Genomic DNA, 12,986 nt, shown 5'->3' with positions numbered 1-12,986 from the left:
GTTCCAGGTTCAGAGAGACCCTGTCCCCAGAAACAAGGTGGAAAGTGACTGAGGAAGACACCGTGTCAACCTCTGCTCTCTATACACATGCACACACATGCACATAAACACGAGTGAATGAACAGCATACCATAGACACGAAAACCTAAAACGAAACAACAAAAATAATAAAAATAGGGCTTATTGACAAATACATTTATTTCTCACAATTTAATATAAATAGTTTGATTTTTTTTTTTTTTTTTTTTTTTAGTCTTTGACGATCATTTCTCTGTAGCAGCTGTCCAGTGCTTTCCTAATGCTGTCCAAGGAATTTTGTGAAGTGCGGGTCCAACCTCTGCTCACAATAAATACCAGGTCCAGTCAGAGACGGGAGGAAAGTACTGGAAGAAGGAAGCTCTGCTCAGACCCCGTGAGAAATAGCAGCTTGGGGTCTCAGCAACCAGGCATCATGAGAAGGATGGCCGGCAGCAACCATGAGGGTAGGAATTCCCGCGGAGCGCCGGGCTGCAGAGGAAGAGTTCAAAGCTGGTGGTGTTGCGCTGTGACAGCTGCCAGTCTTTGTAAGCGTCCTGCGCGCCGTGCAGATGGGCCCTCAGACCCACGCTGAGCCGGTGGCCGGCCTCCAGCCGCACCTGGCGATCCCAGGAACCCTGCACGAGGCTGTCCTCCATGGACTGAGGGGACAGTTCCACCCTCAGGGCCGAGCCGTCGAGGTCATCCACCTGAGGCTTTGTTTGCAGGACAAGAGAGACCCAGCCCTGCACCTTGTGGTCCGTGTTCTTGGACACCGGAGTGAGCTTCAGTTGCAAGGACACGCAGTACAGCCCAGGCTGTATCACCACCAACTCCCGCTCCTCCTCTTCGTACCTCAGGTCCTGGGAGGGCAGGTAAACGGTGTCAGCTCCGTCTTGGCTGTGCCACTTCAGGGTCCTATTGCTCAGCAACGCCTCTAGAAAGAGAGCCCTGGGTTACCAAGGGTGGGCTGTGGAGAGGGGGTGCCACGGGAACGGGGGAGGGCGTGGGAGGAGGACACAGAACAGAAGGGGACAGAGGGGGGAGGAGGAGGGAGGAGGGAAGAGGGAGGGAAGGGAGAGAGGGAGGGAGGCCTCCTAGAGGGGAGATAATCCAAGAAGTGGAATAAGAAAGGGGCGTTGAGGAGTCTAGGGAGTGGAGAGTGGAGGTGCTGGGGAGCTCCAGGGAAGAGAGAGTGAAGAGAGCCGGGGGGCGGGGAGGGGGGCGGGAGGAGGACAAAGAAGGGGAGCATTGGAGGAAGTGCGAGGAGAAAAGGAGGAAGAAACTCGGGGGGGGGGGGGGAAGGGGAAGCAGGGGAGAAGGAATTCCAGCGGAGAAACCGACCTGGAACTTGAAGGTAGGTGGGAGGGACCAGAGCTAGGGCTCCAGGGTGCCGGCCCGGCTACCCGGAGCCCCTGGTCCCTCCCAGCCAGCGGGAGGTGGTGGGCGGGGCCCGCGGGAGGTGGTGGGCGGGGCCAGCGGGAGGCGCTCGCCTCCGCCGGGAAAAGAGCCGGAGCGGAGCTGGGCTGCGCGGAAAGCGGGGGAGGAAGGAAGAGAGAGCCCCCAGAGCCAGGCCAGGGGGGCGACGTCCCGGTGCTCAGAGGACCCAGAAGAGGTCACCAGGACGGCAAGGGAGAGGGGCTGAAGAGGTGAGGGAGGAGGGCGGGTGAGAAGGTTCAGTCTCCCGCCGGCCCGCTGAGGGCACTCACCGTCTTTAGCCAGCAGCTTGGCAAACACGGGACCCTGGAAAGAAAAGAGAATAAAGGTAGAGGCTCCCCACGGCCCAGCGCAGCAGGTGGGAACACCCAGGGCCCAGCACACACCGAGGTGCCCTCCTTCGGGTGCAAAGGAGAGCCCCGTGGGCCGAGAGGGACTGTGGGGAAACGCAGTGGACCCTCGGTCGTCCCCCCCGGGGATGAAGGACACCAAGGGGTCTCTTCTGAGTGCGAGAAGGAGAAGGGACGCCCCAAGCGGTTGGGAGGGGCGGGGAAGGAGTGTTGCCGCCGTGCAGGGAGACGCTCCCAGAAGGTGAGGCAGGTCCCCGGGGCCCAGGCGAGCCTCACCTGTCGTGTAGTGTGGAGGTCGCTGCCAGGGTTGGAAACAGCAGTCTCCCGCCCCGGGCTGGGCGAAGTAGTGATTGTGAGCGCAGGCAAGGTCTGGGTGCGGGTGAAGAGGGCGAGGGGACCACAGAGCGCTCCGAACACCAAGGCAGACAACACCAGGGCGCCTGGGCACGCGAGCAGCAGGCGGCGGGAGCAGCCATGCGGGGCTGACGGCCACGCGGCCTCGGGGTCCCGAACCGAGGGATGCACGGCGTCCGTGGGGAGCGTGGCGGCCGTGGGGAGCGTGGGGAGCGCGGCGTCTGTGGGTCGCACAGGAGCTTTCAGGGTAGCAGCATCCGGGGAACTCACAGTATCCGTCAAGCGCGCAGTACCCCCTGGATGCCCGGCGGCCGTGGGGTCCTCCACATCCAGCGTGTGCTGGTCCATGACCACGGTCGGGCGGGCAGTGGTGTCCCCTGCCCGCGCGCGCGCTTTATAGGCAGGCTTCGGAGGCGCCTGCCTTTTCCGGGGAGGTGGTGCAGGGCAGCTACGAGTTCCCGGGCTCCTTGCCCCGCCCCGCCCGGGAACTTTCTCCCCTCCTCCCCCTCTACAGCCCCTCCCCAGCATCCCAGCCCGCACCGTTCTTCTCACGTATTTTATCTATCTATCTATCTATCTATCTATCTATCTATCTATCTATCTGGTGCGTGTGTGTGTGTGTGTGTGTGTTTAACTTTGACACATTAAAGAGTTGTTTATTTGATGGGGAGCATATGATGTCGGGGGTCCACTCGGTCCCTGGCCTCTCCTGAGTCCACAGCCGGCCTTTCTCCTTTTCCTGTGCTGAGGTTAGGGCGCAGGAGGCACACGCTCAGCCTCGGAGTCTGCCCTACAGTCCTCTCGAGTCTGTCTCTCCCTTTCTGTTTCTCTGTCTCTGACTCTCAAACCTCTGTCTCTCTCCCTGTCTCTCCTGACCCCCTTTTCTTCCAAGCCCTAGCTCCCCATCACTGGACGCCCCCCAGGGTTCCCCGAAGTCCAGGGCTTTCGCAGAGGACTCTGGGACCATCCAAGTCTCCCCACCCACTCATCAGAACCAAAGAGCCCCGCGGGACACCCACCCAGCCTCTTCCTTCTCAGGATCCCCTAGCCCTAGGGCCTTTCCTGCCCGTCCCCACCCACATTTTGGGGGCTTCCTGTCAGTGACCTCTTAGGACCCCAGAAGCAGAAGGCTGGAGAGTCCAGGTAGAGAAATCCCCCCTAGGCCGGGGACATATTTCCCATTCTTTCACTGTTCTTGCCTGAGGTGGAGGGGAGGCAGGAACAGCAGAGAAGGTCCCCAAATGAGGAAATGAGAGGTAATCGGAGCTGGGCAAACCCGGAGGACAGACGTCTCCTCCTCAGGTTAGATCTGCTGACATGGCTCAGGGCTGACAGTAGAACTGCTAAGCCTGCAGACCCCAGGACCGCCGGCGCCGGCGTGGTGGAGAGAGAAAGAACTGACGCCACAGAATAGTTCTGCAAATGGCCTTTGACCACCACATGCACACATAAATAAATGTAAGGTTTTAAGCAAATAAATAAATTCTGACTAGCCCAAACCAACAAAAACCGAGCATTTATCTAAGCAGAAAACAACAGCTACGGAACGGAAAGGGAGTTGTTTGTTCTGTGTTCAACTTGCTGCCTCAAACTCACTAGACAGCCCAGGATGACTTTGAACTTCTGACCCTCCTGAGCGCTGGGATTCAGGCTCAGGCATGCATCCTCACCCTCAGTTTCTTCAGTGTTGGGGGAGAGCTCTACCTGAGGCCCAGCCCCCAGGCTCTGCCCCACGTCTGGGGATGGAGCGCTGGGCCCTGACCCCGTGGGATGAGTGTGGGGAGCCCTCTCTGGAAACACAGGCCACTCCTTCCCTCCATCTGCTCCTGCACCAGCTTTACCAGGGAATTACAGGAAAAAACCCAGCTGCTGGGGAGGGGCGCATCAACAAGATGCAAACATTGGGGTGATCTGGAAACCAGAGGCCCCACCCTGGCGGTGATTCATCTGTGGAAGCTCTGGCCCCTCGCACACACAATCGCCTTTCAGCCACCTCTCTCTGCTGGAGTCACCCTGCTCAAAACCATCCCACACCTAGGTCAGTCTTACACAAGGGGATGCAGGGTCGGCCCTCTGCCTGGAATATCCCCCCCTTCCTGCTCTGCTGCACAGTCCAGATGTCCTTTCATCCTTATTCATACTCCAGTTGTCTTTGCAGTGGGTGAAGATGACAGATGAATCTCTGGCGTTGGCTCTAACATCTGAACCACAATTTTGAGGCTCCTACCCCACAGGCTCATCAACCACATCACCAGGAATTGGAACCGCCATCCTGGCTCAGCTAAAACTAACCCAACTTTCTCACCTCACCTTTCTCTCCTGCAGAGCCTGGAGGCCCCTTTATTCTCCTGGGAAGAAAATTGGTGGAGTTTCCAGACAGAACACACACTCACACGAAAAAGTTCACACGACTTAGAACAACCCTTTCCTAGCGCCATGCACCTGGGAGCCCAGCTTTCAGAGAGCTGAGGCTAGAAGGTTGAAGATTGAAAACCACCCTGAGCTACCTAGAGAGACACTGTCTCAAAGACAAAACTTCCTGTAGAAAGTATGTGTGGCACTCAGGAGGAAGGGGCAAACAGAGTTCCGTGAGTTTAAAGCCAGCCTGGACTACCTAATGAGAGTGGACCAGCCAGAGCTACTAGTAAGGCCTCCCCAACACCCACCCCCCAAAAAAAGAAAAAAAGAAAATTTCAATATTAAAATTAATTCCTTTTTTTGAACAGAATCTCATGTAGCCAAGGCTGGCCTGAAACTGCCTACCTGTATAGTGAAGGATAAACTTGTAATCCTCCTGCTTCCACCTCCACAGTGTTGGTGACAGATCTGTGCCACCATGCCTGCCTGGTGTGTGAGCCCCTGGGCATGGAACCCAGGGCTACAAGGACACAGAGCAGGTACCAAATGAGCCACACCCCTAACCCCCAAATACTGAACTTGAGTCCCACACACACATACCCCTGCAGCCCAGCCCCTGCTCCTGGCTGCTAAGATGAAATATTTAATATCTCAGCACCTCCTAATGAGCAGCAGCAGCAGCCAGGCTCCCAGACCCTGGGTCAATCTGTTTACAATTAAAAGCCACAGCCCACAGCCAAGTATTGCCTAAGCTGGCAATGACCAGCATCTAGATCTGCAATAATACAGATAACAGAACCCCACCCTCACAATCCCATGGTAAGCCATACACTGAGCTCTTCATTTTTCTTTTCTTTTGACAGAGGCTTGCTGCGCTGCCCTGACCATGCTTTCTCAGCCTCCCAAGAGCGTGTGCAGGATGACAAGTGTCCTTTGCCGCTCCTGGCTCCACAGGAATCTTTGCTGCTCATCTCTGCCAACCTCCTTGACCGCCTCTGTTTATTAACTCCCTTTTTTGCCTCCCACCGCTGGTGTGTGGCCTCCTCAGCACCATCTCTGTCCGCTATATCCCAGGACCCTCACACATGGAGCAAGAGGGATCTCCTAGATGTTTATGGGCAGAAGGAATGAAAGGAGAATGGGAAAGAGGAAAGGAAGGGAGGAGCAGAGATGAGTGAGCGAATGTGTGGGTAGGTGGATAAATGGATGGACAGATGGGTAGATGGACTGATGGGTGGATGGATGGACAGATGCTGGATGGACAGGTGGATGGATGGGTGAATGGGTGGATGGGTGGGTAGGTAGGTACATGGATAGATGGACAGATGGGTGGATGGATGAGTGGGTGGGTGGGTAGGTGTAAGAGTGTAAAGAGGGGGAAAAGGTATACAGAGGAGAGCTCAGAACTGGTGCTGCACAGCCCTGCAGTTCTGCGGGACTGTGGGTGAAACAGGTGCAGCTCCGGGACCTGCTGTGATGAGCAGCGTGGGTCTTGCGACCTGGGCATGCTGTGGTGCTTGTCAGGTTGCATACATTTCCCTCAGTCCCTGCGCTTGTTGGCAGGCTCTGAGCTCTGGCTCAGTGGCACTCACCTGGGTCCTGTCCCAGCACCACAGAAATGTGGGGGAGACAACAGGAAACCTCTCAGTGGTGAGGAGGTGGCTGTGGGCAGTGCTGAGCAACCAATCCATTCTCAGCAAAGGAGAACTGTCATGTTTGGCTTGTCTTTCCTATTTATGAACACGTTAGCTATATGCAACAATGGGTCCCATTAGAACATTTTCATTATTGTAAATAAATTATTTTGATCATATTTACTCGTTACCCTCTCGCTGGGGGGATGGTAAGGGAGAGGGCACCTTAACCACACCCCCAGCTCCTCAGTCGGTTATTTTAGGCAGGAGCTCTCCTCCTGACTCTGCCTCACAGCCCTACACTAGGGGGATTCTAGGCATGGACTCTACAGCAAGGCTTTCGATCTTCACATCTCAGTCCCCAAGAAGCTGGGGTGTTGTGTGCACACTGCCATACACAATTTAGTGTCAGCCATTTTATTTTATAGGGTCTCCCTAAGTTACCTCCAAGTCCTCGGTCCGTGCCTTCCTCCTGCCTTGGTGTCCCAATGGCTAGGGTAACGGGTACTTGCCACCAGCAGGCTCAGTGAGAGTCAGCTCATTTGTGTTGAGTCAGAGTGTTACAATCAGCCCAGAGCCACCAGAGTGCTGAGCTTACGGACACACACCACCCACCAGGCTTAAAAGCCAACTTTCCTGGCTCTCCCACAGTGGGCACATAGAAGCTACACAGCATAGGTCCAAATGCCCACCTCCTGAGAAAAATCCCTTTAGCTCATGGTGCCTCAGTTTCCCCATCTGTGGAGTGAAATGAACACCAGTGACTATCTGAAAAAGCAAGATGCCCGCTGGGAGGGAGCCAGAATGCTGCTGGCTATGCAGCAGGCGCTCAGTAAGTGAAGCTGTCCTTGCCACGGACAGCCAGCACGTGTCTGTGATCACACACGGACCACACTGAGCCACTGAGATCCAAGACATGGTTCCTGCCTCTGGGCAGGAAGAGCTGTGAGGGTGTTTGAAGGAAACTAACTACACAGAGCCAGAACTCTGGAGGTGGAGGTAGGAGGATCAGGAGTTGAAGATCATCCTCGGTTACATGTCTAGTTGGAGGCCAGCCTGGGTTACAGGAGGCCCTTCAACCAACACCCCCCCCCCCCAGAAAAAAAGTGCATAGAATGGAAATGATCTCTCAGTCTTCAAAAGGGAATTGGCCGGATTAACATCGGTGAGATCACCAGTCACACGACAGCAAAGACAGTTAGCTCATCACAGTTAGTTCATCTTTGAATCACCGTGACAGGATCTTCCGGGCTGACCGGAGGAAAGGCAGCACAGGATGGCCCGGACCATGCGGCTCTGTCTTGGAGCAGAGAGGAGTCTGCATTGCCTCCTCCCTGACAGGAGGAGATCTGCTGACAGGAGGATGTGGTGTGCCACGAGCTTGCATTTCCATATGTACAAAGTTTTGTTTGGGTTCCTCCTCCTCCCTGCCTCCTCCTCCTCCTTCCCTCTAACAGTTAACAAACTGTGGTCAACTAGGTCCCCACTAATAAAGAAAAAGGTGGCCGCAGCCGTCTGAAAGAAAGGAAAATTCAACATCAACACTAGGTGTTTCCCTCAGAGAGAGTCGGGGTTGGGTAGGCTGGGCCAGAGCTAGCTCAGTGATGGGAAATCAGCCAAGCTGGGTAGAAAGGGAATCCCAGCCTAGCCACCGCCTAGAAGGGACTCCCCAGCGCTGCCAGGGGAAGCGGCCATTGAACAGCCACAGTTAGGCACAAAAAACACAATGACACCCACGGTCAGGACACAGAACAGACACTCAGAGCAACCACAAACACACCCTAGCCATACACACCTGCGCACACCACACACACAGATAGTGACATTGTCAAACACACTGAGAATAAAACAGGCAAGGTTTGGTGGCTCATCTCCATCGCTGAGCATTGGGAACCTAGGGTAGGTCATGGTCCCAAGTTTGAGGCCAGCCTGACTATGTAGAGTTTCAGGCTAGCCTAGGCTACAGAGATAAACCCTGTCTCGCAGGAAAGAAAGAGAGGGGAGAACGAGGAAAAAAAAAAAGAAAAGAAGAGCCATTGTCTGGAGCAGTGGCTCAGCAGTTAAGAGAGCTCCCATTACCTGCTCTTTCGGAGAAGCAGGGCCAAGGCCCCAGCGCTCACGTGGCTCACAACCACCTGCAATTTCGGATCCAATGGGATCTGACGCCCCCTTCTGGCCCTCACAGGCACTGCACTCACCCTCAGAAACATACGCAAGTAAACCTTTTTTTTTTTATTTTTATTTTTTTCTTATCAGTTACATTTTATTAACTCTGTATCTCAGCCGTATCCCGCTCCCTCATTCCCTCCCAATCCCACCCTCCCTCTCTCATCTCCACCGTGCCCCTTTCCAAGTCCACTGATAAGGGGGGACCCCCTCCCCATTCATCCGATCCTGTTTTATCAGGTATCTTCAGGACTGGCTGCAAAGTCCTCCTCTGTGGCCTAACAGGACTGATCCTCCCTTGGGGGGTGGGGAGGTCAAAGAGCCAGTCAAGTAAACCTTTTTTTAATGCTGGGGTCATTATATAACTCAGCCAGTAATGCTCGCCACATAAGCATGAGGGTCCGTGTTTGAGCCCTAGCACTCCTTTTTTTGTTTGGGAGAGAGAGGAAGGCCTAGAAAATGCTTGTGGTCTTTAGCTCTGGGAAGTTGTACACAGGAGGAGCCCACTGGCAAGCCATTCTAGACAAATAGCTGTGCTCACAGACCAGTGAGAGAGCCTCTCTTTAAATATACATATATAACAATAAGGGGCTGGGGAGACGGCCCATCAGTTAAGAGCACTGACTGCTCTTCCAGAGCACGTGAGTTCAATTCCCAGGACCCACAGGGCAGCTCACACCTGTCTGTAACTCCAGTCCAGGGCTTCTGACACCCTCACACAGACATACACGCAGGCAAAACACCAGTGAACATAAAATGAAATAAGATAAAGATAAAGATAAGATAAGATAAGATAAGATAAGATAAGATAAAATAAAATGAGATAAAGGCAAAACCAAACAAACCACGGCGACAACAAACAATATTCCTGTTAGGACATCCAGGCCCCTGAGGCTGTGAACTCCCTCCTTGCTTAGCCTTGCAGCCCAGCGCGGGGTGCGGGCGCCCCCTTGTGGACGGCAGCCTGGCCCCAGGGCTGCACGAGATGCAGGCGAGGGTCGGCCCAGCATCTTTGCGGAGCCCTAGAAGGACATAAGGCGAGAACCTGAGAGCTAGGAGGACCGCCAGGCCAAGGACCAGACCCCGAGACGCCTGAATGGCCGCGGGCTGCAGTCAGTGAGGAGGTCGTAGGAGGAGAGAGGCAGATCAGCGCTGCTCCCGCGGCGCCAGGGCTCTGGTTTCCGAGCCAGACCCTTTCCTCCCCGCCAATACCTTTCAGTCTCAGGGTCTGTTAGCTCCTCCCACCTGCGATGTCGTTCTCTCTACGCCCCGCCCACTTCCCCAGCGCCGCGCTCCCTGGAGGTTCCGAATTTCTACTTCTGACGTCATTCTCCTCTCAGCCCCCCCCCCCCTACGTCCCCCACTAGCGGCCCAGGCAGACTCTGTTCAGTTCCCCTGTCCCGCCCCCTTCGTGGTTTCTTTAGGTCATTCTACCTAGGCTTCAGCAGCCTCTCCACCAGCACTCCAGGCCCAGGCCTGGTCCTTCCCACATCACCGTCATTCTCCCCGTCCCAGCTGCTCAACCAGTGCCCGTGGGAGTGTCCATGGGAGAAAGGGAGGCCCCGCCCACGTGTACTTCCGGCCCACCACGATCGGCAGGTGTGCACCTGTTCTGTGTGTGCTGCAGATCTGACCTGGCCTGTTCAGCCAAAAGTCAGCTCGCGGTCCACCACCTAGCGATGAACTGGACATAGTCTGGGAACTGAAGCAGAGACCACTAAGGGAATGAAAACACGCCCACCACCCCCTGGCGCTCAGCCTGAACCACCTGCCGGGGATGTCACCGTTCACAGTGGGCTGAACCCTCCCCATCAACAGCAGTCAAGAAAATGCCTCACAGGCCTCCCCCCCCCCCCCGACCCTGGCCAGTCTGATAGAGGCAGTTAATGCGGTCTGAGTCACCTGCCTTAAAGGCCTTCTTAACTTGACACAAGCTGGAGTCATCACAAAGGAGGGAATGCCTCCGCAACATCTAACTGGGAGCAAGCCTGCAGGGCGCTTTCTTAATTAGTGATTGATGGGGGAGCCCAGCGGTGTCGGTGCCACCCCCGGGCTGGTGGGCCTGGGTTCTATAAGAAATCGGACTGAGCCATGGGGAGCAAGCCAGTGAGCAGCACCCTTCCGGCCTCTGCATCAGCCCCTGCCTCCAGGCTCCTGCCCCGTTTGGGTTTCTGTCTTGAGGTCCTTAGATGAGAAACAATTATACGGAAGTATAAATAAACCTTTTCCTCCCCAACTTGCTTTGATCATGGTATTTCATCACAGAAAAAGTAACCCTAACTAGGGCATTCATTAAGAAATCCTGCAGGGTGAAATGGCACACGCCTGTAATCCCAGCACTCTGGGAGGCAGGAGCAGGTGGATCTCTGAGTTTGAGGCCAGCCTGGTCTACAGAGTGAGTCCAGGACAGCCAAGGCCACATAGAGAAGCCCTTTCTGTCTCAGAAAAGGAAAGAGAGAGAGAGAGAGAGAAGAAACTCTAATAAAATCATTGGCTCACGAAACTGAGCCTGGATGTAATTGTTTCTGTTTTTCTTTCTTTTTTGAGTTGTGATTTTTAACTGTTTATTCATTTGAGTGTTTTGCCTGCATGTGTGTCTGTGCTCACTTGTGTAAAGTGCCAATGGAGGCCAGAAGAGTGTAAAAGATTTCCTGGGACTGGGTTCAGGCAGCCGTGGGCCACCGTGTGGGTATGGGAAACCGAACCCCAGTCCTCTGCTAAAATGAGTGCTCTTAACTGCCGAGCCATCTCTCCAGCCCCCTTGGTTGTTTTGAGACAAGGTCTCACTAGGTAGCCCTGGATGTCCTGGAACTAGCTCTGTAGACCAGGCTGGCCTCAAACTCACAAGGCTCTGCCTGCCTCTGCCTCCCCAGTGCTGGGATCAAAGCTGTGCTCCACTACACCCGGCTAAGATTGCTTGTTTGTTTATTTGTTTGTTTGTTCATTTGTTTGTGCCTGTGGACGCGCTCACTATCTGGCTACGTTACTGGAAATCCTGCCCAGGCATGTGTGGTCAAGGACTGAATAAGAAGAAAAACACGATGGACTAGACCTTTGAACTGTGACAAGATAAATCCTTTTCTTCTTAGGCTGCTTTGTCAGGTCTCGTGACTAGACAGGTGACTAATACAATGGCCACATGCCACCACTACCCCCCATACAGCCACACTCCCCAGGGGACACGGCTGGAGAGCAGAGCTCCCTTCTTGAGCAGAAGTTTGGGTTGGTCTCTTGGTGCACTGTGGTAAGGTTGTCTTCGTACTGATCAGATGCTGATTTCTGATGACAGGCTCCAGTCGGCATCGCTATTCTTACGGAGGCACAGTAGCTTGTAAACAACTCTTTTCAGCCCATGATTGCTTTAATAAAGATCTGAAGGACCAATAGCTGAGGCAGGAGAGGAAAGGTGGACTTCGAGGAGAGATAGGAACTCTGGAAAAGAATCTCAGGCAGGGGACTCAACACTGAGAATGGAGGAAGAAACAGGTGCCGGGACCAAGGGACTGAGAGGTACCGAGCCATGTCGGAATGCAGGTTAATATACCTGGGCTAACTTAAGTCAGAAGAGCTGGTTTGGAACAGCCTAAGCAACAGCCAAGCTTGCATTGTTAAGAGACCATTTTCTGGGTCCAGCCATCTCAGGAACAAGTTCCATCTTGCTGGTAGGGTCAAAACTGAATTCATAGCCCCAGGCCCTGGAACCCAACTGCTATCCTGCTTCTTCAGGTGTTTCATGTTTGTCTGTTAATCAGTAAAGGATGTAAGGACGGAAATTGCTGTATCCGTTATTAAACTGAGTCACACAGGTTGCCTGCCTTGACTTAAAGCTTGCTCGCTCCTTTGTTCTCCTATCATTCTGAATTCCAGACCACAGTGTAAGGGAGGATGTGCCTGCAAAAAGCTCAGCTGAGGATCCCAAAGCCAGGTGACCTGGAAAGGCCCAGTCATTCATTACTTCCTTGTTCAACTCCTTGTGTCAAAATACGGTTGGTCAGTATAACAGCCCACCCCACTCCTGTTCCCTCCTTTTTTAAATGTACAATCTCTCTTCATGGATGAGGTTCAGATCCTGAACTGGCCAACCTCCCTGTTTGCACAGAAAATAAAGCTTGCATGTTAAGCTTCTGTCTCTGAAGTGAGTTTTCTCAGCTTCCACCCCAAACTCAATATCATAATTAATAAGATGTCTCTGTGTCACTAGTTAGGAGCTGGCAGCCCAAGAAAGTCCCCTAATACAAAGGCTGGGACAGCATCTTTATCTGTTCCCTTCCCCCTAAGGCCAAGGAAGGGAGCCGGGTACTATGGGGTGCTATGGGGTGCTGGCTCAAGCTTTCTGGCTCTACCAGGCTGCAGTGAGTGGTACACTCAAGGGGCTGGGGACATGGCTCAGTTGGTCGAGGGCCTGCCTAGCTGGTATGAAAGTTCTGTCCTGAGCATGGCACAAAACTGAGTGTAGCCTCTCTATCATCCCAGAAAACAGGAGGTAAGGGCAGGAGGGTCAGGAGTTCAAGGCCAGCACTGGATATTTGAAAAGAAGGGAGGAGAGGGCAGGGGCAAGAGGAAGATGGCAAGCTGACACCAGAGAGGAAGGAGAGACCTAAGGAGTCCTTTGTGGCTCACCCTCACAGAGAGCTGGCACCTGTTTGACATCACGCCCTCCCTGCACAGCTCT

The 12,986-nt window shown here is 54.2% G+C and overlaps 1 protein-coding gene across 1 annotated transcript; it reads right to left on the bottom strand.

Moving 5' to 3' along the window:
- Positions 1-230: 230 nt before the first annotated feature.
- LOC110546272 (tumor necrosis factor ligand superfamily member 9-like) lies at positions 231-2,553 on the bottom strand. The gene is made up of 3 exons (XM_021633011.2): positions 2,079-2,553; positions 1,725-1,758; positions 231-952 (listed from the first exon to the last, which is right to left on the bottom strand). Exons 1-3 carry the CDS (start codon positions 2,502-2,504, stop codon positions 450-452), a joined length of 963 nt encoding a protein of 320 aa, XP_021488686.1. The 5' UTR covers positions 2,505-2,553; the 3' UTR covers positions 231-449.
- Positions 2,554-12,986: the final 10,433 nt, after the last annotated feature.

This window comes from Meriones unguiculatus, chromosome 17 (assembly GCF_030254825.1).
Source record: "Meriones unguiculatus strain TT.TT164.6M chromosome 17, Bangor_MerUng_6.1, whole genome shotgun sequence".
NCBI classification, from domain to species: Eukaryota; Metazoa; Chordata; class Mammalia; order Rodentia; family Muridae; genus Meriones; species Meriones unguiculatus.
This window is presented reverse-complemented; position numbering and strand designations above follow the sequence as displayed.